The sequence below is a fragment of the Argiope bruennichi genome, chromosome 2 (assembly GCF_947563725.1).
Source record: "Argiope bruennichi chromosome 2, qqArgBrue1.1, whole genome shotgun sequence".
In the NCBI taxonomy this organism is placed as follows: Eukaryota; Metazoa; Arthropoda; class Arachnida; order Araneae; family Araneidae; genus Argiope; species Argiope bruennichi.
The window spans coordinates 24,939,030-24,965,469 of NC_079152.1; the positions used below are offsets into that span (position 1 = coordinate 24,939,030).

A 26,440-nucleotide genomic window follows, 5' to 3' on the forward strand; every position below is an offset into this window, starting at 1 on the left:
GACACCCGTATTTACCAAAGCCGGTAAACCCCCTGGGAAAAGGAAAGATCCCTGGGTACCTCGGGATTGGGACACCCGTACTCACCTATAGTAGGTGAGCCCCTGAGGGGTCCCAACTGGAGGTGTCTGTATATTGACTTCAAATTTGTATCCCAGTACCGTTCTTCCAATACATACTTCATTACAGGCCGTTGCAATACAAATCCATTTTAAAACCCTTATAACAGTTTGTAACATTTACCTCCCACCAAATGAAACTATTAATCAGGAAGATCTAAATTTGTTAATTGATCAGTTGCCCACACCTTTCATCTTGTTTGGAGACTTTAATGGTCATAGTATGTTATGGGGTAGTAATAAAATTAATTCTCGTGGAAGACAGATCGAGAAACTTATCTCCGATCACTGTCTCTGTCTACTTAATAGGGATGAAAAAACTTATTTTCATATGGCAACACGCACATTCCATACATTGGACTTGGCTATTTGTTCCCCTTCACTCATGACCTCGCTGGATTTTGTTGTTGAAAGTGATCTTCATAACAGCGATCACTTCCCGCTTCTAGTCTCCCATGCTGACAATGGTTGTGCGAATACATTTCCACGGAAATACCTTTTCCGGCGTGCAGATTGGAAAACATTCAAACAACTCGCGGTGATCACTGAGGAAATGGTGAGATCTTCAGACATAAATGACGCAGTTCAATATGTCACTGATACAATAATTGCTGCCGCCGATGCATCAATACCTAAAAGCTCTCCTCATCCGCACAGATTGCGAAAACCATGGTGGAACGATGCATGCCATGATGCTCTTAAGAAACAGCAAAAAATGTGGGGTATCTTTCGTCGATATCCAACCACAAAAAATTTTATTGCTTTTAAAAGCGCCAAAGCACATGCTCGTAGAGTCCGCCGTCGAAGTGAACAAGAGTCGTACATACGATTCGCTTCTTCAATAACTTCTTCAACATCGAGTTCTCAATTGTGGCGAAAAGTTAGAGCAGCAAATGGTATTTACAACGATTTCACATTTCCCATCCTGAAGCGTGGAAATGCCATTTACTCGTCTCCAGAGGATATCGCTAATGTCATTGGAGAAACGTTTGCTGAGATTTCCAATTCTCAATCTTATTCTATGACTTTCCAGGAAATTAAGAAACTCTTTGAACAACATCCTGTCTCATTTGACAGCAACAAATATGCTCCGTATAATTGTAAATTTAAATTGTTTGAATTACAGAAGGCTCTATCCCAGTGTCATAATTCATCTCCCCCCTCAGGGGCTCACCTACTATAGGTGAGTACGGGTGTCCCAATCCCGAGGTACCCAGGGATCTTTACTCCCTTTCAGTTCGCTCTCCTCTACGCCTTCTGCTTTCTGCTGTTTTTCATTCCCTCGACGACAAGCGAGGGAGCTCTCCATGAGAAGCTGTCGCCGCTCTGTTTGCTTCTTGCTTCTCATGGACAGCCAAAACCCCACGTGTTGGCCGTGCGTGGCGACCCATTAGAAAGACGGGTGGTGCACTGTGGTCCCCGGTGTATCAATCGGCTGGTACCTAGTCACCTGAGTGGCTAGTCTGCTAGGGATCAAGCGAAGGGGTTACTCCTTGGGCTTGGCGTTAAGGGTGGTCACTGTCCCCGGGGGTAACTCCCAGCGTATAGGTACCGATTAGCACTAGGGTGGATGCTGAGGCTGGGAATGACCAGAGCCAGTAATTGCCTTCCCATGTTGGGCTCCGTGGTGGGCGGTGCCGTCGGACCCGAATCTCTTATCATATCGTATGGGCTCCTCCAAACGTGGTCCCTTCAGTGGGCGTAAAGTAATCAAATTTTCAAACACCACTTCTCAATATTATGATAAATTCTTTGTCATTAAGCGTGTTTCAGAATCACAAGAAACTTTCAATTCCGTTTCACCATTCCTTGTACAAAAAGCTGTCGCAGCTACCGTCGGTGAGGTAATCTCAATAAGGAAAATGCGTTCTGGAGACTTACTAGTAGAAGTCGATACCAAAAAACAGGCTCAAAATATCCTCAAACTGAAAGCTCTAGCCACCATACCTGTTTCTGTAAGTCCTCACACATCGCTCAATTTCTCCAAAGGTGTCATAACTTGCGGAGAATTGTATAACGTTCCTTTAGAAGAAATAAGTTCAGAATTAAAAAAGCAAGGTGTGACTAATGTTCGCCAAATTACAATTCGACGAGATGGCCAGCTCTTACCGACAAAGCATTATATACTCACCTTTCACAGTCCCCAGTTACCCGAATCCATATATGCAGGTTACATAAAGCTTCCAGTTCGCCAATACATTCCAAATCCATTAAGGTGTTTCCAGTGCCAGCGATTTGGCCATTCGAAGGTTAATTGCCGCGGGACAGTCACTTGCGCCCGTTGTGCCGAAAAAGGGCATGATAGCCAACAGTGTACCGCACAAGAAAAGTGTATTAACTGTGATGGCGACCATCCCTCTTACTCTCGAACCTGTTCGCGCTGGAAACTAGAGAAAGAAATAATTACCATTAAAATAAAAGAAGATTTAACATATCCAGAAGCAAGGCGTAGGGTTGAAATACAGACTCCTACTCCTGGAATAAGCTATTCTTCCGTTCTTAAAAAATCATTTTGCGCAAACTGCTCTTGTACCAACTGCAAGAAACAAAATTCGACAACAAAGCCTCCAGAAAAAACATCTGAATCAGACTCTGATAGTTCAACCAAAAATGTTCCAGATTCTTCTAAACAAGATCCCGATACACATAGAAAAGCCCGTAAGAATAAATCTCAGACCTCACTGACGCTGAAACTCGCAAAACGTGGACTTTCGCAAAAAGATCTTTCCGTAAAATTCAAAAAATCGAATCTACGGAATTCAGTCGCTTTGGGATTAGCAAATCAGAATGTAGTCCATAAGGATTTAACCACCATTTTTGGTGACACGCTAACCAACCCAGATTTTAAGCTCCATCCATCTGAGGATGAAGATTCACTTGATATGAGTTGCGAAGATCTAGCAACTCCAACAAATGCACGTCCTCTTTCTTCATCAAAACCTCTTTGATAATGGGTACCTTCGTCTCCTGGAATTGTCGCGGCATTCGCTCCAAACTGTTTGATCTCAAGACCATCATCAACCAGTTTCATCCCATATCTATCGGTGTCCAAGAAACTTTCTTGACACCCGATATTGCAATTAAATTACGTGGATATAACTGTGTTCGGAAAGATGCAGACACAACATCTCGCAGTTCTGGCGGTGTCTGTATTTTCACATCCAATCTATATCCGAGTACGCCTCTCAATTTGCATACTTCTCTTCAGGCTGTGGCTATACAAGTACATGCAAGAACTTTGGTCACAGTTTGCTGTATCTATTTACCGCCTAATGATATCATACCTCAACAAGAACTTGACAATTTAGTGGATCAGCTTCCTTCACCCTTTATCCTTCTTGGAGATTTCAACGGCCATAGTACGTTGTGGGGTTCGGTTAGTACAAATTCTCGTGGGCGGCAGATTGAGCAACTTATTGCTGACAACTGTCTCTGCTTGCTCAATAGTGAAGAAAAGACTTACTTCCATGAACCCACACGTACCTTCCATAATCTTGATCTGGCCATATGTACTCCTACACTTTTGCCATTGATGACATTTTCCGTTGAGAAAGATCTATACAATAGTGACCATTTCCCAGTTATCGTCTCATATGCTGACAGAGGAAATGCAACCGCATGCCCTCCTCGTTACATTTTCCAGAGAGCAGACTGGGATGCATTCATGCAATTGGCACATATCACTCGGGATATGGTCAGTATATCAGACATATCGGAAGCAACGCAAATTGTAGTTAATACACTAATAAATGCCGCAAATATCACCATCCCAAAAAGCTCCCCATGCCCCAAAAAATTTTTCAGACCATGGTGGAATGAAGCTTGCCGTGACAGTCACAAACAACAGAAAAAATTATGGAACATCTTTCGAAGGTACCCAACAACTGAGAACTTTGTCGCTTTTAAAAGAGCCAAAGCGCTGGCTCGTCGCATTCGCCGTCGTACTCAGAGGGAGTCATGGATAAAATTTGTATCATCCATTACATCCTCTACATCTAGTAAACACTTATGGAGGAAAGTAAAGGCCGCTAATGGAATTTATAGTGAATCGTCCATCCCTGTATTAAAAACAGGAAGTGAGATACATTCTGCTCCATTAGACGTAGCTAATATTCTAGGAAAAGCATTCGCACAAGTTTCCGCAATAGATTCTTATAGCCCTGATTTCTTAGCAATTAAGAATCCCGCGGAACGGTTGCCATTGCGTTTTAATGATCGAAGCACTCACTCATACAACTGTGAATTTAGGATGTACGAATTGAAAGCAGCATTATCCAAGACGCATGATACCAGCCCCGGGCCAGATGGAATCACATATAATATGCTTCGCCATTTGAGTAAAACTTCTCTTTCAAATCTTTTAATGCTATTTAACAGAATTTGGATTGAGCACAAGTTTCCTTCACAATGGCGTGAAGCTATTGTAATTCCAATCTTAAAACCTGGTAAAGAGTCATCGAACCCTCTGAATTACAGGCCTATTGCTTTGACAAATTGTCTTTGTAAGATCTTTGAGCGCATGGTCAATGCTCGCCTTGTGTATGAACTGGAGAAACAAGGATGCATCCCCCCGTTGCAAAGTGGTTTCCGAAAAGGTAGATCAACTTTTGATAACCTCGTTTTATTGGAAACCCAGATACGCAACACATTTGTTAGGAGGAACCACCTTGTCTCCATATTTTTCGATATCGAGAAAGCGTATGACCGTGCATGGCGCTATGGTATACTATCCACACTTTTTAAATTTGGTTTTAGAGGAAACTTACCCATATTTTTACAAAACTTTTTATCACTTCGTACTTTTCGTGTTCGTGTTGGTAATAATTACTCAAATAATTTTATACAAGCTGAGGGTGTTCCACAGGGAAGTGTCCTCAGTGTCACACTTTTTATAGTTCATCTGAGTCAAATTTTGTCTGTTTTACCACCATCTGTTCATGGAACTCTTTATGTTGATGATCTGCAGATCTCGTGCCAAGGTAGCAATATGAATCTCATAGAGCGACAGTTACAAAATGCAGTCAATAAAGTGGTAATTTGGTGCAATAATAATGGGCACGCAATCTCTCCTGAGAAGAGTAGGTGTGTTCACTTCTGCCGTAAGAGAATAATTCATCCAGATCCAAATATTTACATTCGAAACATACTTATTCCAGTGGTGGATGAAATTCGGTTTTTGGGAGTCATATTCGATCGAAAGCTTACCTTCCTTCCGCATATTTTGCACTTGCGGAAGAAATGTGAGAAAACATTAAATATACTGAAAGTGCTCTCCAAAACATCATGGGGTGCTGATCGAACCTCCCTACTCCGCATTTACCAAGCAATAATCTTGTCCCGTATTGATTACGGCTGCATGGTGTACGGCTCCGCACGTCCTACGGTTTTACGGCGATTGGACACCATTCACCACACTGCTCTGCGGATTTGCTCCGGAGCATTTCGAACCTCTCCAGTAGATAGCTTATATGTCATTTGCCATCAGTTGCCACTTCATTTGAGGCGTCAGAAATTGTCTACATTACTTTATTTTCGCTCGAAATCTACCCCAAATCATCCTATTTGTCGCACGGTTCTCCCTGTTTCTCTTCGAAGGATTTACGAGTCGCGACCTTCTCATATTCTCCCCTTTTGGGAGAGAGTCAAAAGTTACCTACATAGTTCGGACCTTTATAGTGTTACCATTAAGTCATTTGATTTTTATTCCTTTCCCCCTTGGGATACTCCGGAATTTTCTTTTCTGAACCCTTTTTTGGGATTCGATAAATCTTCAACTAATCCTGTTATTTTCCAACAGCTTTTTCATCAGCACCGCTGTCAGTATTCTTCTTTTACACCGGTTTTTACAGATGGCTCGAAATCGGATGGACACGTTGGTTGTGCCATTATAACTCCATCTGATACACTGAGCTATCGTTTGCACAACAGTAGCTCTGTATTTACGGCTGAGTTAGTGGCAATCCACTGTGCTCTTCAAGAAATCTCTTCTTCTACTCAGCTTAATTTCATCATTTACACTGACAGCATGAGTGCTTTGGAAACACTTTCTAATTATCAGATTCAGATGCACCAAGTTGCGGTCCAGATTTTATTCACATTAAGAATCCTACGAAATAGAGGTTTTAAAGTCATTTTTTGCTGGGTTCCGGGGCATGTAGGTATTTACGGCAACGAAAGGGCAGATTTTGCTGCTAAATCTGCATCAACCTTTCGAACACACTCACTTGCCTATTCTGATGCCAAAAAGTCCTTCACAAGTGCGCTCTTTAATAATTGGCAACGATCATGGGATCTGCAGATCCATAACAAATTACATTCAGTTAAACCGACAATTGATTCGTGGCCTGTTCACCCTATACGAGAGGTTGATGTCAAATTGACTCGCCTCCGTATAGGACATACTCGTTTTACACATAAACATCTCCTTTTTGGCCAGGCTATACCAAAGTGCTCCACATGTCGTGTAGATTTTACCATAAAACATATTTTAATCGAGTGCCCATCCTTTAATTCTTCTCGTTTATACTTTTTTAAATCATCTTCATTAACTTTACAAGACCTGGTGGGTGAAAAATTCCACCCAAACATTTTTAAATTTTTAAAAACCGTTGGTTTTTATACTTGTATATAGTATTTTTTAACGTCTATTCAGGCTCGACAATTCACATCAATTCATTGAAATGTTTGTTTTTCGAATTGGATTTTTTTTTTTTTTTTTTTTTTTCATTTATGAATTTATTGACATTATACACTCTTGCCCTTTTAGTTTTATTTGCATTTTTTAATACCTTTTGCTACTATATTTTAAAGTGTGTGTTTATATAATTTGTTTTATGTTTTTTTTTACCATCTGCTTGGCGCAGCATGGCCAAACATGGCTTTTGCGCCAAAAAACCCAAACAACCAACCATAATTCATCTCCAGGACCAGATGGAGTAACATACTGCATGCTTCAAAATTTGCACGAAAATTCCCTCTTAAACGTTCTTCAGTTGTTTAATCGAATCTGGAATGAACATGTCTATCCAAGACAATGGCAAAATGCTATAGTTATTCCAATATTAAAACCTGGGAAAGATAGCGCTGACCCACTAAGTTACCGACCTATAGCACTTACAAGCTGTCTTTCAAAAACACTTGAGAGAATGATCAACTCCAGATTAATTTATGAACTGGAAATGAATAATTTTATACCAATGTATCAGAGCGGATTCCGTAGAGGACGCTCAACATTAGACAATATTGTTTATTTAGAAACTCAGATCCGTAATGCATTTGTCAAAAAATATCATTTAGTTTCTGTTTTCTTCGACGTTGATAAAGCGTATGACCGCACTTGGCGTTACGGTATCCTACGTACTTTATCAGATTATGGATTTTATGGAAATTTACCAATTTTTATTAGAAACTTTTTATCTCGTCGTTCTTTTAACGTCCGTGTTGGTGGTATACTTTCAAACTCTTTCTTTCAATCTGAGGGCGTCCCTCAGGGAAGCGTTTTGAGTGTAACACTTTTCATCCTTCACATTTCAAAAGTACTTTTACGTTTGCCTCAATCAATTCAAAGCAGTCTCTACGTAGATGACTTGCAGATATCTTGTCAGGGAGTGAACATGAATGAAATCGAGAGAAGACTTCAAACTGCTATCAATAGTGTCCTTTCATGGTGCGAACAAAATGGCCACACCATCTCCTCAAGCAAAAGCTGTATTGTACATTTTTGCAGAAAAAGAAATTTGCATCCTGAACCAGAACTTTATATTCACAATCAACCTATTCCAGTCGTTCAAGAAGTTCGTTTCCTAGGAGTTATTTTAGACAGTAAACTAACTTTTTTATCGCACATTCTCTATTTACGTAAAAAGTGCGAAAGGCTATTGAATATTTTGAAAGTTTTATCAAACACTACTTGGGGCGCGGATCGTGTGTCTCTCCTTAAGATATATCAGGCTGTAATACTTTCTCGCATTGATTATGGCTGTATTGTTTATGGTTCTGCACGCAAATTTGTCTTACGGAAACTTGACACGGTTCATCATTCAGCTTTAAGAATATGCTCTGGAGCTTTCCGGACATCCCCCATTGAGAGCCTTTATGCTGAATGTAACCAAATGCCACTAATTTTGAGCCGTCAGAAATTGTCACTTATTTATTATTTTAAAGTAATGTCGAACTCTAACCATCCTTTGAGACAACCGCTTTCCAATTGTTCAATCAGCAGGCTTTATAATGCTCGACCATCATGTATCCGTCCTTTCTTTGACCGCACGAAACTTTTGATTAAAGATATGAAACTGGACGAATTGCAAGTCCTGTCGACAGGTGTTTTTCATCAAGCCCCTTGGGAAATGCTGTCAGTGGAACATATAAACCCCTTCATAAATTTTAATAAAACTGAAACCTCTCCGGTCATTTTTCAAAGTATTTTCCACTCCCATCGAAGTCAGTATTCTGATTATATTGCCGTCTTTACAGATGGTTCTAAAACTGAAGGGCACACAGGTTTTGGTGTTATATTTGATAATACCTCATACAGCCATAGTCTTTCTTCTTCATTTTCCGTCTATAGTGCCGAAGCAATGGCAATATTTTATGCCTTGCAACGAATTTCTAGAAGTCGGTTTCGAAAATTCTGTATTTATAGTGATAGCAGGAGTGTTCTAACACAACTGGGACATCTTTCTTTCCACTACCACCCAATTGTTTTGGATATTTTATACAGCTACCATTCCCTCGAAAAGAACGGGTTTGACATAATCTTTTGCTGGATCCCAAGTCACGTTGGAATTGATGGCAACGAGAAGGCAGATAGCATGGTTCGACTGGCCTCAACTCCTTTAAATTATGAAACACCATATGATGATATCCGCCGATGTGTGCAAAGACATATTTATACTCAGTGGTAGGAATCCTGGAGCTGCCAAATAGGCAACAAACTTTACAGCATCAAACCCATTATTAATACATGGCCGACTATACCTTTTCGTCAGGCTGATGTGAGGCTGACTCGCCTTCGAATCGGTCATACTCGTTACACTCATAAGCATTTGTTATTTAGAGACCCGGCACCGTTATGTTCCTCATGCAGAACACCAGACTCGATAGATCATATTTTAACAAAATGTCCTGATTTCAATCCCTTTCGTTTATATTTTTTTGGCACTACTGAGGTAGACCTGAAAGATCTGTTGGGGGAAAGACCCCACTTACAGTTGTTTGCTTTCCTTAAACGTATTGGATTTTTATCAAAAATTTAGAAAATTTTCTTCATATTTTAGCCGTTTTTGTATTTTAGATGTTTATATGAACTTTAGCAAAATATTAAAATTTCAAATGAAATCTATTTTTTATTTCTTCTTCGCTGTTTAACATTTGTTTCATGTTTATCTTGTATCGTAGCGCGTATGTTTAAACATTTTACATACATAGTTTTACGTTTTTAATCAATGTTTGGCGCAGCTTAGCCCGATTTGGCTCTTGTGCCACTAAAATTTAAACTCAAACTCAAACTCTGGCGGGGTATGCATTTTGACCTCCAACAGTTATCCCAGTACTATCCTAAACCTACACACTCCCTTGCAGGCTGTGGCTGTACAGGTGCACGTCAAAACCTTAGTTACAGTCTGCTGTATTTATCTACCACCAAACGATGTCATCTCTCAAAACGATCTTAACACTTTACCGACCGGCCGTCGATTAATCGACGTTTTGTTCTCAGCGCTTACCAACCGGTCGTCGATTATTCGACGTTTGCTCCCCAGCGCTTACCGACCGGTCGTCGATTAATCGACTTTTGACCGATCTGTGGTGACTACGTTTTCCACCAATTCAGCATGCCCTGAAAAAAATTCAGCTGTCGTTTTCTCGAGTGCAGCTGGGTGCGATCTGCAGCTGAGCGGGCGGTGAAATGGCATAGTATGTTCGAACCGCTACCGGTCGGTAAAGTGTTAATGTTCTGATAGATCAACTTCCAGTGCCTTTCATACTGCTTGGCGACTTCAATGGACACAGTACCTTGTGGGGTTCTGATAGAACAAATTCTCGTGGGCGACAGATAGAACAATTAATTTCTGATAACTGTCTCTGTCTGCTCAATAATAACGAGAAAACCTATTTCCATGAACCCACAGGTACATTTCATTCTGTTGATTTAGCTCTTTGCACTCCAGCACTTTTTCCTTTGCTGAACTTTATAGTAGCAAGTGATCTGTATAATAGCGATCACTTTCCCTTGATCGTTTCCCACGCTGATGAGAATAATGCGACACAACAATATCCACAGACTTACATATTCCAGAGGGCAGACTGGGGTACATTTACTAGGAAAGCGGTGATTACCGAGGAAATGGTCACTCCCACTAGTATTACTAATTCGGTCCAAAATGTTATTGACTGTATCATTGGTGCAGCGAATGCTACAATTCCTAAACGCTCGTCTTTTCCACGAAAATATCACAAACCGTGGTGGAACGACGCTTGTCGTGAACCTTATAGGGACCAAAAGAGATTATGGGGGATCTTTCGTAGATACCCTACAACTGAAAACCTCATTGCATTTAAAAAAGCAAGAGCAAATGCGCGCCGCATCAGACGTCTCAGCCAGAGAGCTTTATGGATAAGATACGTTTCCTCAATTACTTCTACTACATCCAGCCCCCAAGTGTGGCGGAAAGTCAGGGCGGCCAATGGCATATATAAGGATTTTACTTTTCCGGTATTCAGCGTTGGGTCGCTTTCTTACTCTTCTCCATTGGAAATTGCGAATATAATGGGTCAAACGTTTGCTGATATTTCCAGTTCTGCTTTCTGTAATCCAGTTTTTCTCACGAAAAAGAGACGGGCAGAACAATTAAAATTAAAATTCGAAACTCGTGGTTGCTTTTTATACAACTGCGAGTTCCGGATGTATGAACTAAAGAAGGCTCTCTCTCGGACACGTGATACTAGCCCAGGTGTTGATGGAATAACATACAGCATGCTCCGCCATCTGGATGAATCCTCTCTCTTTTATCTCCATCTCTTTAACAGAATCTGGAGTGAGCAAGTGTTTCCAGATCAGTGGCGAGAGGCGATTGTGATTCCGATCCTTAAGCCAGGGAAAGATCCTGTAGATCCTCTGAGCTATAGACCGATCGCTTTGACTAGTTGCTTATGCAAAACATTCGAGAGTATGGTCAATTCACGGCTCATGTATGAAATAGAGAAAAATGGTTGTATTTCACCCTTTCAAAGCGGATTTCGTCGAGGTCGATCCACAGTTGATAATCTTATTCACCTTGAATCTGAAATACGCAATGCATTTGTCTGCCGAAACCATCTTGTTTCGATATTTTTCGACATTAAAAAGGCTTATGACCGTACTTGGCGCTATGGTATTCTTAAAATTTTATTTGATATGGGGTTTAGAAGTAACCTACCTCTTTTTATTCAAAATTTCTTACAAACTCGTAATTTTCGTGTTCGCATTAACCAAACGTTATCTAATTCTTTTATCCAACAGGAGGGTGTTCCTCAAGGAAGTGTATTGAGTGTCACCCTTTTTATCCTTCATTTGAGTCAAATTCTCCAAGTCATACCATCATCTGTCTCTGGCACATTGTATGTTGATGACCTACAGATCTCTTGTCAGGGATCTAGTATGGCCTTAATAGAACGACAACTTCAGAAAGCTGTTGACAAGCTCATAGACTGGTGCGATGAAAATGGGCACACACTCTCCCCTTAAAAGAGCTGTTGTATCCATTTCTGTAGGAAACGAAACCTTCATCTAGACCCTGTAATTAACATCCGGGGAATCAGAATAGCAGTTGTTGATGAGGTTCCGCTTTTTAGGATTGATATTTGATCGTAAACTCTCTTTCCTTCCTCATATCCGTTATTTACGGAAGAAGTGTGAGAAATCGCTGAATATTTTGAAAGTTCTTTCAACTACGTCATGGGGAGCAGACCGAACATCTCTACTTCGCATCTATCAATCTATGGTACTCTCCCGTATTGACTATGGGTGCGAAGTGTATGGTTCTGCACGCACTAGTGTTATAAAGCAATTAGATACTGTGCATCATGCTGCTCTCAGGATCTGTTCTGGAGCGTTTCGAACTTCGCCTGTGCACAGCTTATATGTAGTTTGTCACCAACTGCCGCTAAATCTACGTCGCAAAAAGTTGTGCGTCCAATATTTTTTGAGACTGCAATGTCATACTACTCATCCTATGCGGGACATGAATATTCCTGTTGGCATTGGCCGATTATACAATGCTCGTCCCTCTAATATCCCTCCTTTTTGCGAGAGGATGAAACAATTACTTGCCAACTCAAATCTTTGTAATGTCCAAATCCATCCGATAAATTTTATATCCCTCCCACCTTGGGATATTCCACAAATTTCATTTCATAATCCCCCCTCAGGGGCTCACCTACTATAGGTGAGTACGGGTGTCCCAATCCCGAGGTACCCAGGGATCTTTTCTTTTCCCAAGGGGTTTACCGTCTTTGGTAAGTACGGGTGTCGCGTCCCCGGGTTGCCCTAGCGATCCTTCTCTAATTTTTTTTCTTCTAATCTCTATTTGTATATATGAGTTGAGTTGATATTTCAGTTCTATTTTGAGTTGGTTTTTATTATTGGCCTTTGTTTAATACTAAACCCATGTGTTTGCCGTGCATGGCGACCCGTTAGGGGCAAAATGGAATCCTGGGGTCCCTTTGCGTTCCCTTTGGCCCAGGCTGCTCCGTAAGTCGGGCGGCAGGAGTGAGCCCGCTTCTGTCAATCGGCTGGTGGTGTGTATCTTTGGGAACAGGAAAGCACTGCTGTAGGGCTAGGTTTGCATTCTGTGTAAATCTATATTCCGGTGCCACCCCTAAGGTAAGTACTGAGGCTGGAGGTACCCAGAGCCGGCAACTGCCTTCCCTTGTTGGGCTCCGAGGTGGGCGGGGGCGTACCGGGATGAACAATATCTGACTATTATGGGTTCCCGCAATTTCGGTCCCGGCAGAGACGGCTGTCTGCCAACTTCTCCTTTGGAGCAACCTGTGATAACCGCAAAATACTTCATAGTAAAAAAGTTGGAAGGTAATTTAAAAACTGTCTCTCCTATCTTAATTCATAAGACAATACTTGGAATTGTTGGCGAAGTTCAATCTATTAAAAAAACTAAACTTGGGGATATTTTAATTGAATTGAAATCAGATAATCAAATTAAATCATTACAGAGCCTTAAATCAATTGGAGAACATGCAGTTACTGTATACCCTCATAAATTTCTTAACCAATCTCGAGGAGTAATATCAGAACTAGAGCTTCAATACGATTCTGAAGAGGAAATTCTTGGATGTCTGAAAGACCAAAATGTTACGTCAGTAAAAAGAATAACTATGAAACGGGATGACAAATTAATATCGACCAAACATCTAATATTAACCTTTAATGTACCTATACTACCCAAATCTGTTCATATTGCATACTTAATGGGTTAGGTATATATGGTTTAACAGGGCAGTTTAAGATGTTTTAAATGCCAGAGATTTGGACACTCTATGGGAGCCTGTCGTGGTAAAGAAACATGCGGTCGTTGCTCTGAAATAGGACACGACAGTAAATCTTGTACATCTGCACCAAAATGTAGCAATTGTAAAGAAGATCATCCCTCATATTCTCGTAAATGCCCTCGATGGATAGAAGAAAAAGAAATACAAACAATCAAAGTGACACAAAATATTCCTTTTGCAGAAGCCCGAAAATTAGTAAAATCTAGAACGCCCACTGTTGGAGTGTCTTACTCATCAATGCTCAGCTGTTGCCCACATTGCAAAACCAAAATGGTCCAAAAAGAAACCCCATCTAATGCTAATCCAAATCCATTACCAGAAAAATCGCCAGTTAAAAACAATAGTGAATCCACAAACTCCAAAACAAAAAGTATCCATGGTAGACCCAACCCTCTAAATATCTCTAAAATAGAAGTGGTAAATGTAGACAATGCTGTCAGTCAGGAAAATATTCAAAGCAGCCCGATGAATACCGTCGATAACTTAGCTCCAAACAAAGCATCTCGCATCCCTACATCAAATAATAAAAAGGTAATGACACCAAAAAAGCCATCTAAGTTTTTTAAAGAAACAAAAGCCATGCGTAAAGCAAGAATGCAGGCTTTTAAAAATAATTTGGACGAGAAGATAAAAGGTTCTGTGAAAAAACGCACGCTTACGAAACAAGACCTGTTAAAAGAGTCGAAAACTGAAGAAGAGGATGATATAAAAATACATCCATCTGATGATGATTTTATGTCTACTGACGGGGAGGAGCAGATATCAAAAATAATTCAAAAAAATAAGACAACAAATGGCAATTAACCTTCTTTCGTGGAATTGTCACGGTGCAAAAGCTCATTCCGATGACATTAAAATGGTTTTAAATGAATATCAGCCCGTTTGTCTCGGCTTACAGGAGACTTATCTCTCTCCTGAAGATTCTTTCAAATTTAAGTATTATGATATTATAAGGAAAGACTATACCCAGGGTGCAAGAGCTTCGGGTGGAGTGGCCTTTTTGGTTTCCCAGACTTTCCCTCACAAAGAAATCACTCTAAATAGCTGTATCCAAGCAGTTGCAGCACAAATTCATATCGGGTCTCTATTAACAATATGTTGCCTATACTTGCCCCCAAATGATAACATATCTCAACGAGAGCTTGATAATCTCATTGATCAGCTTCCTCGACCATTCTTACTAATGGGTGATTTTAATGCACACAATCCTATTTGGGGAAGTGCAGATTTTAATTTAAAAGGACAACAAGTTGAGGCTTTGCTTGAAGATCATTGTCTTTGTTTGCTTAATGACAAAACTTATACATACTTTCATGTACCTAACCGCACCTTTCACACTTTGGACTTAATTTTATGTTCTCCATCATTAGCCATAAAATGGAATTTTAGTGTTGCTGATAACCTTCATAACAGTGACCATTTTCCAATTATTGTATCATACAAAGATGATGATTTAACTTATCCTGAGAGAACGAAAAGGTACATCTTTGATAAGGCAAACTGGGATCTTTACTCACAGATGGCTTTCATTTCGGAAGACACTGTGGGTGATGAAAATATTGATGATGTTATTGAAAATATAACTAAAAAAATTTTAGAAGCGGCTGATAAGGCAATACCAAAATCCTCAGGGAAGATTCCAAGACATTGGAAACCTTGGTGGAATAGGGAGTGCAAAATCGCTGATAAAAAGCAGGCAAAAGCATGGAATATATTTAGACGATATCCTACAACGGATAATTTTATAGTCTTTAAATATGCAAAAGCAAATGCTCGACGAATAAGACGGAGGAGTAAAAGGGATTCATGGATGTTATTTGTAAACTCCATAAACAACCAAATTAGCTCTAAACAACTCTGGGATAAAGTCAGGAAAGTCTCTGGCTGCAATAAAAATCTCCCTACAACCTTTTTGACTCTGAATGGTCGTACAATAACAGATATTAAGGCAATAGCTGACACTTTGGCGGAAACTTTCTCTAAGGTATCCAGTGATACGGTTTATACCGAAAAATTTATATATTATAAAAAAAATGAAGAAAATAATATTTTAAATTTTACCAGTCATAATGACGAAGAATATAATTCTGATTTCAGTTTTACAGAACTGAAAAGGGCTCTGAATAAATCTCGAGCTACCTCACCAGGTCCTGATAACATCCATCTAAACATGATTATTCATTTAAATAAATCATCCTTGTTAAATATTTTACGAGCGTATAATAGAATCTGGCAAGAGCATAGATTCCCAGATTTATGGAGACGAGCACTAATTATACCAGTAGCTAAACCAGGTAAGGATCCACAAGATCCAAGTAATTACAGACCGATTGCACTCACCAGCTGTCTGTGCAAAGTTTTGGAAAGGATGGTTAATGCCAGACTTATTAACATACTTGAAACAAAAAATTGGTTGTCACCACTCCAAAGCGGTTTCCGTCGTGGTAGAAACACTATAGACAACGTTTTAAAATTAGAAACTGCAGTTAGAGAAGCCTTTGTCAGTAAAAAGCATCTAGTGTCCATTATGTTTGATATGGAGAAGGCCTACGATAGAGTATGGAGATACGGCATAATGAAAGATATACATAAAATAGGTCTCAGAGGAAATTTACCAATTTTTATACAAAACTTTTTAAAAATGAGAAATTTTAGAGTTCGACTAGGTAATGTCTTATCAAACAGTTTTTATCCAAACGAAGGCGTTCCCCAGGGGAGCGTCCTGAGTGTGATCTTATTTATAATAAAAATCAATGATATCATTAAAAATCTCCCATCAAGTGTGCATGGTTCGCTATTCGTGGATGACTTCCAGATACATTGTTCTGGAGAGGACATGAGTTTTATAGAAAAGAAGCTTCAAGATGCCATAAATAAAATACACAGTTGGGGGGAAATGAATGGTTTCACAATATCTCCACAGAAATCAGCTGCAATTCACTTTTGTAAAAGACGTGGAATTCATCCAGATCCTAAACTTAAATTGAACCACCAGACAATCCCTTTTGTCACTGAGATTAAATTTTTGGGTGTAATCTTCGACTCTAAACTTACCTTTAAATCTCATATAAACTATCTAAAAAGAAAATGTACGCTTTCGTTGAATTTATTAAAAATACTCTCTAGCACATCGTTCGGAGCAGAAGAGTCCTGCCTTCTCAAAATATATAGAGCCTTAATTCGATCCAAACTTGATTATGGAAGCATGATATACGGATCTGCAGCAAAATCTACTCTGCGGCCCCTTGATACAATACACAATCAAGGTTTACGACTATCAGTGGGTGCTTTTCGAACTACCCCAGTTTTAAGTCTTTATGTTTTGTGTCATGAGCCCTCTTTAGAACTTAGACGTCAGAGGCTTGCACTCAATCTGTTTTTTAAAATAAAAAGTGATGAGGCCCATCCACTACATTACAAAGTCATAAATCCAATTTATGGCCCATTATTCTCACTGAGAGCCTCATTTACTCCTACTTTTGGATTTAGAATCGGGAAAATTCTTAGAGATTTAAATATTGATGATTTTCCAGTTCTTAATAAACCCGACGAATTCCCACCATGGAAAAATACTAATTTAAAATTTATAGATGATTTCGAAAAATGGCAGAAAGCGACAACTCTAAACCTAGTGTATCGGTATATGTTTTATGACCACCGACAACAGTATTCTAGCTATGAACCTGTTTTTACTGACGGATCAAAAGCTGGTAAATTAGTGGGAGCAGCGGTAGTTAACAGAAGTAAGATAATTTCTGAGAGGTTGCATGAGTTTTGTTCCGTTTTTACATCTGAAATATATGCAATATATCTGGCCTTAACGAAATTACCAGATAGTAACTATAAGAAAATTATTTTATACACAGACTCAAAAAGCGTCATTGAGGCACTAAGGAATATTTCGCCTTCAAGCCATCCCTTAGTTGTCAAATGCGTAGAATTTTACTGTTTTTTAATAGGAAAAGGAATAGATATTTTATTTTGTTGGATTCCTGGACATTCAGGAATTGTGGGTAATGAGAGGGCTGATAAAGCGGCAAAAACTCCAGGATTGATGTGCGAAAATTTTGTTCCTCTAAGTGATGCTCTTCAAACGGTAAAAAATGTATTGGAAAAAAAATGGCAGAGTGTATGGAATGAACAAACTCATAATAAGTTGTTTGAAATTCATTCTTCGGTAAAGTCCTTTAAATATTATAACTTAAACCGGAAAAAATCCGTTATGTTAAATCGACTCAGAACTGGACACACCAGATTGACTCATGAATATTTACTCAACTCAGAACCCCAACCTACATGTTCACATTGTCATTGCTCTCTATCCATAAAACATATACTTGTGGAATGTCCCAGTTTTAACCTATTTAGACGAATCCATTTTGGTAGCAACAATGTAACTTTAAATGACTTGTTGGGTGAGAAACCCAACCAAAATATTTTTTTATTCTTGCGGGATATTGGAATCGAAAAGCAAATCTAAGTTTTTAATTTTGACAGCGTTTTGGTGTATTATTTTTTTGTAATAAAATAAATGTTAGAATAAATCTTGTGTTTGGCGCAGCATGGCCAAAAATGGCTTTTGCGCCATAAAACCAAACCAAACCAAACCATTTCATAATCCATTTTCTACTTTTGATAAATCTACAGTTTCACCTTCCATTTTCCAACAGATTTTTAATTATCACCGATATAAGTTTTCAGATTACACCGCTGTCTTCACGGATGGATCAAAAACTGCTCATCATGTGGGATGTGGTATTGTATTTTCTGAAAATATTTCAAGTATACGATTGGACAACACTCACTCTGTTTTAACGGCCGAATTGATGGCAATTTTGTTTGCCCTAGAAAAAATTTCCACTCTTCAGGAACAAAAATTTTGTATTTATTCCGATAGTATGAGCGCTCTTGAAGCTCTTGGTCATCATCATAATATGACGCATCCAATAGTTATTCATAGTTTATGTCTTCTACGAACTCTACAATCTAAAAGCTTTGACATAATATTTTGCTGGCTACCTAGCCAGCATAAATGGAAATGAGAAAGCAGATGTTGCAGCTAAGGAAGCATCATTATATCTACAACGACCGCTTCCCTATCTTGATGCGAAGAAATATCTTTCTCATCATATTCATTCATTATGGCAAGAATCGTGGGACCTCCAAATATCTAATAAATTGCATTTCATTAAATCACGCATTACATTATGGCCAATTGTCCCAGTGAGAGAACTTGATGTCAAACTGACACGACTTCGCATTGGGCACACCCGTTTCACCCATAAACACCTTTTGTTGGGTGAACGGTGTCCAACTTGCACATCATGTCAAGTCGATTTTACCATCGTTCATATTTTAACCGAATGTCCTGTTTTTAATAGCCACCGGCTGCATCATTTCGGAACATTGCACTTGAACATCCGTGACTTGGTAGGAGAATATCCTCACAAGAACATTTTTAAATTTTTAAAAGAAATTGGGTTTTTACATCTTATCTAATTTTATAGTTCTTTAGTATACTTTCTGAAGATTTATATTTTTATAATTGATATTTCTTTTGACAAAAATTTTAACATCTAGATTAAAATTTTTAAAGCTTTTTATCTCATTTTACCATATGCTTGGCGCAGTATAGCCAAACCTGGCTCTTGCGCCATAAACATCAAAATCAAACTCAAACTGATTTTTTCAATTTTTCAATTCAAGCTTCAGCTTCAAAAACTTGCTAGATTTGAGTTTTAGTTTATTTTTTTCGGGCTTGTAAGTTTCAGGAGCACTAGCTGTTGATTTTTCAGTGTCAGAATCTGCTGTTTTTTCGTGTGGTTTGGTTTTAGGCTTATTCTTAATACAGTTTTGACAGGAGCAATTTGCACAGAAGGTTTTTTTGTACTACAGAGGCGTAACTTAAACCTGGTTTAGGGGTTTCAGCTAAGATCTTCCGTCTAGCTTTGGCATAAGAGAGAAGGCCTTTTATTTTCAATGCTATAACATGTTTCTCAAAAGCCCAAAGGGAAAAGGATGAGAGATTTCCATCGCAGTTCACGCATTTTTCTGGTGCGGTGCACTGCTGGCTGTCATGGCCTTTCTCAGCGCAGCGGGCACAGGTAACAGTCCCGCGACAATTAGCTTTTAAGTGGCCGAATCTCTGACACTGGAAGCATCTTAGAGGATTTGGTAAACAGTGTCTCACTGGTAATTTCATATCCCCGGCATATATAAATTCTTTCAGTTTCGGGGAGTGAAATGTTAGTATGAGTTGTTGTTGTTGTGCGATTTTGTTGGCACAAGAGCCATTCTTGGCCATACTGCGCCAAGCGTATGGATGTTAGTATGAGATGCTTAGTGTCAAGGAGTTGCCCATCCCGCCGAATGGTTATGCGGCCTACATGTCACTCCTTGACCCTGCAATTCCTTCAATATTTCCTCGAGGGGTACATTAAACATTAAATAATTCTCCACAAGTGATAACGCCCTCTGAATAATTTAATCCTATATGTGGCGGAACAGAAACAAGTATTGTGGCTAGTGCTTTCAATTTTAAAATTTGGTTTGCTTGCTTCTTAGAATAGACTTCTACTAGCAAGTCCCCTGAACGCATTTTGCGGATTGAGGAGACCTTACCAACGGTTGCTATGATAACCTTCTGCACAAGGAAAGGCAAAGCAGAGTTAAAGGATTCATTTTTTTCCGATAAACGTTTAATTATAAAGAAGATATCAAACCGTTGTTCATTTGTAATAAATTTCATTGCTTTTTGATGCCCACTGAAGGGAGATTTTTTAGGAGGAGCCATACGATATTACGGAAGATTCGGTTCCGAGGGCTCCGTCCACCATGGAGCCCAACAAGGGAAGGCAGCCACCGGCTCTGGTAATTTCCAGCCTCGGCACTTACCCTAGTGCTAGCCGAAACCTATAAGCTCAAAGTTACCCCAGGGGACAGTGATCACCCTTAACGCCAAGCCCAAGGAGTTACCCCTTTTCTTGATCCCTAGAAGACTAGACACTAAGGTGACTAGCCACCAGCCGATTGATTTACAGGGGACCACAGTGCACCACCCGTCTTTCTAATGGGTTGCCACGCACGGTAAACACGTGGGGTTTTGGCTGTCCATGAGAAGTAAGAAGCGAACAGAGTGGCGACAGCTTCTCATGGAGAGCTCCCTCGCTTGTCTTCGAGGAAAGGAACTATAGGTGAGTACGGGTGTCCCAATCCCGAGGTACCCAGGGATCTTTACTCCCTTTACGTTTACTCTCCTCTGCGCCTTCTACTGTCACCTTTTTTTCTTTCCCTCGAGGGTAGGCGAGGGAGCTCTCCATGAGAAGCTGTCGCCGCTCTGTTTGCTTCCTACTTCTCATGGACAGCCAAAACCCCACGTGTTTACCGTGCGTGGCAACCCATTAGAAAGACGGGTGGTGCACTGTGGTCCCCTGTAAATCAATCGGCTGGTGGCTAGTCACCTTAGTGTCTAGTCTTCTAGGGATCAAGCGAAGGGGCTACTCCTTGGGCTTGGCGTTAAGGGTGGTCACTGTCCCCGGGGGTAGCTCCCAGCGTATAGGTTCCGGCCAGCACCAAGGTAAGCGCCGAGGCTGGGAATGGCCAGAGCCGGTGGCTGCCTTCCCTTGTTGGGCTCCGTGGTGGGCGGTGCCGTCGGACCTGAAGTCTTTTCATATCGCATGGGGCCTCGCCGTAATGCTCCCTTCAGTGGGCATCTTTCGTTACCAAAACCTTTCGATATCTTTTTTATTGTAAAGCGTGTTTCAACGGAAAAAGAAACTTTTCACTCTGTATCACCTTTTTTGGTCGAAAAATCTCTAACTGGAAACATTGGAGAGGTGGCATCCGTTCGAAAGCTCCGATCGGGTGACCTACTTGTTGAAGTGTCGTCGCGACAGCAATCCCACAAAATTCTAAAGCTGAAATCTTTTGGACCGATACCTGTTACTATTACTCCCCATGGTTCTATGAATTCCTCGAGGGGTGTTATTACCTGCGGGGAATTGTTTAATGTTCCTTTGGAGGAGATTACTGAGAAATTACAAAATCAAGGAGTGACGCATGTCCGCCGCATTGCTATCCGGCGAGATGGACAGTTACAAAATACTAAACATCTTATTTTAACTTTTCATTCTCCAAAATTGCCAGATTCAATAAAGGCCGGCTATATGAAATTGCCTGTAAGGCCTTATATACCTAACCCTTTAAGATGCTTCAAGTGCCAGCGTTTTGGCCATTCAAAGACTAACTGCCGTGGGACTTTAACTTGCGCCCGTTGTGCAGTAGTTGGCCATGAGAGCACTGAATGTTCATCGAAAGAGAAATGTGTGAACTGCAAAGGAGAACATACTTCTTTCTCCCGTGATTGCCCTGCTTGGAAATTGGAAAAAGAAATAGTCACAGTGAAGGTCAAAGAGCAGGTATCATTCCCTGAAGCTCGACGAATTGTGAGAGCTAGAACACCTGCATATGGAACCAGCTATGCTTCTGCGGTTAAGGGGCAGCTAAAAACTGTGGGAATTCAATACGATACAAAAGATTTTAAACAGGGCTCTGGATCCGATGTTCCAGTTGCAATTGTAGATACCGAATCCGATCATAACCCTGATTTTGTTCCAATATCAACCAAACGCAATAGAAAGAAACTCAGGTCTACTTCTCAAAAATCTTTATTACTTAAGCTTTCAAAGAAAAATAAATCTAAAACAGATGTGAAAAAGTTGCCTTCGTTCACAGTAAAGAATTCTGTCGCTTTGGGGCTAGCGACTGAGGGCTTAGTTCAGAAGGACCTACCGTCCTTATTTGGCATGCCCAATAGTCCTGATCATATTTCACTCCATCCGTCAGAAGAGGAGGAGGATTTTTCTATGAGTTGCGATCCTTCGCATGCTCAAAACAGTGTTTTTAAAGACAAACCTCCCATTCCACTTTCTTAATGGGTACCTACATTTCCTGGAACTGTCGGGGTCTCAGGTCCAAAATTGATGATATTAAGAACATAATTAATCACTTTCATCCTTCTTGTTTGGCAATACAGGAAACTTTCCTGAACTCCGAAATTTCTCTAAAACTCCGTGGTTATAATATAGTCCGTAAGGATGCAAACACAGGAATAAATAATTCTGGAGGTGTCTGTATCCTAACTTCTAACATTTTTCCCAGTACACCTCTTAAATTACACACTCCCTTACAGGCTGTGGCAGTTCAGGTTCATACAAGAACACTTAGAACAGACTGTAACATTTATTTGCCACCACATGAAGTGATTAATCAACATCAGCTTAACAATCTGATTGCCCAGCTTCCTTCACCTTTTCTAATACTCGGCGACTTCAATGGACACAGCACTTTATGGGGTTCTGACAGTACAAATTCTCGTGGGCGGCAGATCGAACAGTTTATTACAAATAACTGTCTCTGTCTGCTCAATAATAATGAGAAAACGTACTTCCATCAGCCTACACTTAGCTTCCATAGTCTTGACCTTGCCATATGTTCTCCTGATATGCTACCATTTCTGAAATTCACAGTTGCAGGGGATCTTTATAATAGTGATCACTTTCCATTAATTGTTTCCCATGCTGATAGAGGCGGTGCGACTCCATCTCCTCCGCGTTTTCTATTCCAGCGGGCAAATTGGACTGCTTTTACGCAACTTGCAGAGATCACCGAGGCAATGGTTAAAGTATCAGATATCACAGAAGCAATGCAAAAAGTTGTTGATTGCATTATTTATGCTGCTAATAGCACCATCCCAAAATATTCCCCAGGCCTGCGTAAATTTCGAAGACCATGGTGGAATGATGCTTGCCGAGATAGTTACAAAGAACAAAAGAAAAGATGGAATATTTTTCGTAGGTATCCATCAACCGAAAACCTTATTGCTTTTAAACTTGCCAGAGCTAATGCACGGCGAATTCGCCGTCTTAGTCAGAGGGAATCTTGGATTCGCTTCATATCAACAATTACATCATCAACTTCGAGCAAATTGCTTTGGAAAAAGGTTAAAGCCGCAAACGGAATTTATAATGATTTCTCCTTTCCAGTACTGAAAACAGAAAATAGGACAGTTTCATCTCCCACAGACGTTGCAAATACTCTCGGGAATGCATTCGCACAGGTTTCCGCTGCCGAGTCATACAAGCCTACTTTCGTGGCTATAAAGAATCGCGCGGAACGAAAGGTTTTGCGGTTTTCTACCCGAAGATCTCTCCCATACAATTCTGAGTTTAAAATGTATGAATTGATTTCAGCTTTCTCTAAATCACACGATTCCAGTCCTGGCCCGGATGGAATTACCTATAACATGCTTCGCCATTTATCTAACACTTCTCTCTCAAATTTGCTATACTTATATAATCGCATTTGGGTTGAACAGAAGTTCCCTGCACAATGGCACGAAGCTATTGTTATTCCAATCCTCAAACCCGGCAAGGACTCTTCTAACCCTCTGCACTACAGACCTATAGCGCTCACAAGTTGTTTGTGCAAGACACTGGAACGTATGGTGAATTCCAGGTTAATTTTCGAATTGGAGAAGAGAGCATGTATTCCTCAAATGCAGAGTGGTTTTCGCAGAGGACGTTCGACATCTGATAATATCGTCTTTCTCGAAACTCAAATCCGCAATGCATTTGTGCGTCGGAATCACCTAATTTCCATATTCTTTGACGTTGAAAAGGCGTATGATCGCACTTGGCGCTTTGGCATTCTTTCAAGTCTTTTAAATTATGGATTTAAAGGAAATTTGCCTATTTTTTTAAAGAACTTTTTATCTTTAAGATCATTTCGTGTTCGAATTGGCAGTTTTTATTCAGACCCTTTTATTCAAGCTGAGGGTGTTCCACAGGGAAGCATCCTCAGCGTCACACTTTTTATTCTTCATTTTAGTCAAATTCTCAAAGTTTTACCTTCATCTGTTCAAAGCACCTTATATGTGGATGATCTCCAGATCTCCTGCCAAGGCAGCAATATGCGCTCAATGGAACGTCAACTGCAAATTGCAGTTAATAAACTTATTGATTGGTGTGGTCATAACGGACATACGATTTCTCCGGAAAAAAGTTGTTGCATTCACTTTTGCCGGAAACGGGGCCTTCATTTGGATCCTGAAATTTATATTGGGAATGTCAAAATTCCTGTAGTGGATGAATTTAAATTTTTGGGAATAATATTTGATCGTAAGCTCACTTTCCTTCCGCATGTCTTACATCTGCGGAAGAAGTGTGACAGGTCATTGAATATTCTCAAGGTATTATCAAGAACTTCATGGGGAGCAGATCGTACATCTTTGCTTCGAATTTACGAAGCAATTATTCTTTCACGCATTGATTATGGATGTATGGTGTACGGGTCTGCAAGGTCTTCCGTTTTACGCAGACTGGATACCATACACCATTCTGCCTTAAGAATTTGTTCAGGAGCGTTTCGAACCTCGCCAGTGGAGAGTCTTTACGTTGTCTGCCACCAGCTGCCATTAAATTTAAGGCGCCAAAAAATGTCTGTATTGTACTACCTTCGAGCTCTGTCAATCCCAAAACATCCTTTACACTCTTTGGTGCTTCCTGTTCGTCTTCGGGGATTATACATGGCTCGACGTTCTCACATTCTTCCATTCTGTGAAAGAGTTAAATTACTCCTCGAGGATTCGGAACTACGCGATGTGAGTATTCACACCCTTGATTTATTCTCATTTCCTCCGTGGGATATCCCTCAATTTTCCTTTTTAAATCCTTTTCATGGGTTTGAGAAACCAACAACGGCCTCAGTGATTTTTCAAAAACTTTTTAGTTCCCATCGCTGTCAGTACTCGGCTCATATACCAATTTTCACAGATGGTTCCAAGTCAAACGATCATGTTGGATGTGGTATCATTTTAAACACACAAGTAATCGGTTATCGTTTGCATACTTCTTTTTCAGTATTTTCTGCTGAATTAACGGCTATTCTCTATGCACTACAAACAATTGCTGTCTCTACTGAGAGCAAATTTTGTATTTATACCGACAGCATGAGTTCTTTGAAAACACTCTCTCATTTTCATGGTCAAATTCATCCCACCGCCCTGGAAATTCTGGATCTCTTAAGAACTCTGAAAAACAGGGACTATGAAATTTTATTTTGCTGGGTTCCGAGTCACGTTGGGATAACAGGAAATGAACAGGCTGACAACGCTGCGAAAACGGCGTCTTTGTTTATGCAGCGTGAGGTACCATTTTACGATGCGAAGAACTTATTTGCGCGTCGTATTTATTCTATATGGCAGGAATCGTGGGATCAAGAGAGCAATAACAAATTACATTCTATCAAGCCCACAATTACATTATGGACTGCGCTTCCAGTGCGTGAGCTCGATGTCAAATTGACTCGACTCCGCATTGGTCACACTCGCTTAACGCACAAACATCTTTTATTTGGTGATCGAGCTCCTCTTTGCTCCAGATGCCAAGATATTTTAACAGTTTTTCATATTTTAATAGAATGTCCTGATTTTAATCTTCATCGTTTAAATTTTTTTAACTACTCATCACTGGACATGCTAACGTTGCTGGGGGAAAATCCCCACAAAAACATTTTTAAGTTTTTAAAAGCAACTGGCTTTTACCACTGCATCTAAAACTCTATTTTAATTTCTATCAAACACATCACCGCATCGTTCTACAGTTCTATCATTGTACTTAATGCACCTTTTACGTTATTATTCGCTCTTTGAGCTTTTTATACAATTTTAATTTTCTTATTGACCATATGTATGGCGCAGTATAGCCTATTTTGGCTCTTG

At 40.0% G+C, this 26,440-nt stretch overlaps 1 protein-coding gene across 1 annotated transcript; it reads left to right on the plus strand.

Annotated features, from left to right (window-relative positions):
• Positions 1-21,338: 21,338 nt before the first annotated feature.
• On the plus strand, positions 21,339-22,595 carry LOC129962138 (uncharacterized). Its single transcript, XM_056075877.1, has one exon. It carries the CDS (start codon positions 21,339-21,341, stop codon positions 22,593-22,595), a length of 1,257 nt encoding a protein of 418 aa, XP_055931852.1.
• Positions 22,596-26,440: the final 3,845 nt, after the last annotated feature.

Coding starts and splice junctions, on each gene's coding strand:
- LOC129962138 (XM_056075877.1), top strand. CDS start 21,339: ATGGGGCCTCGCCGTAATGCTCCCTTCAGTGGGCATCTTTCGTTACCA.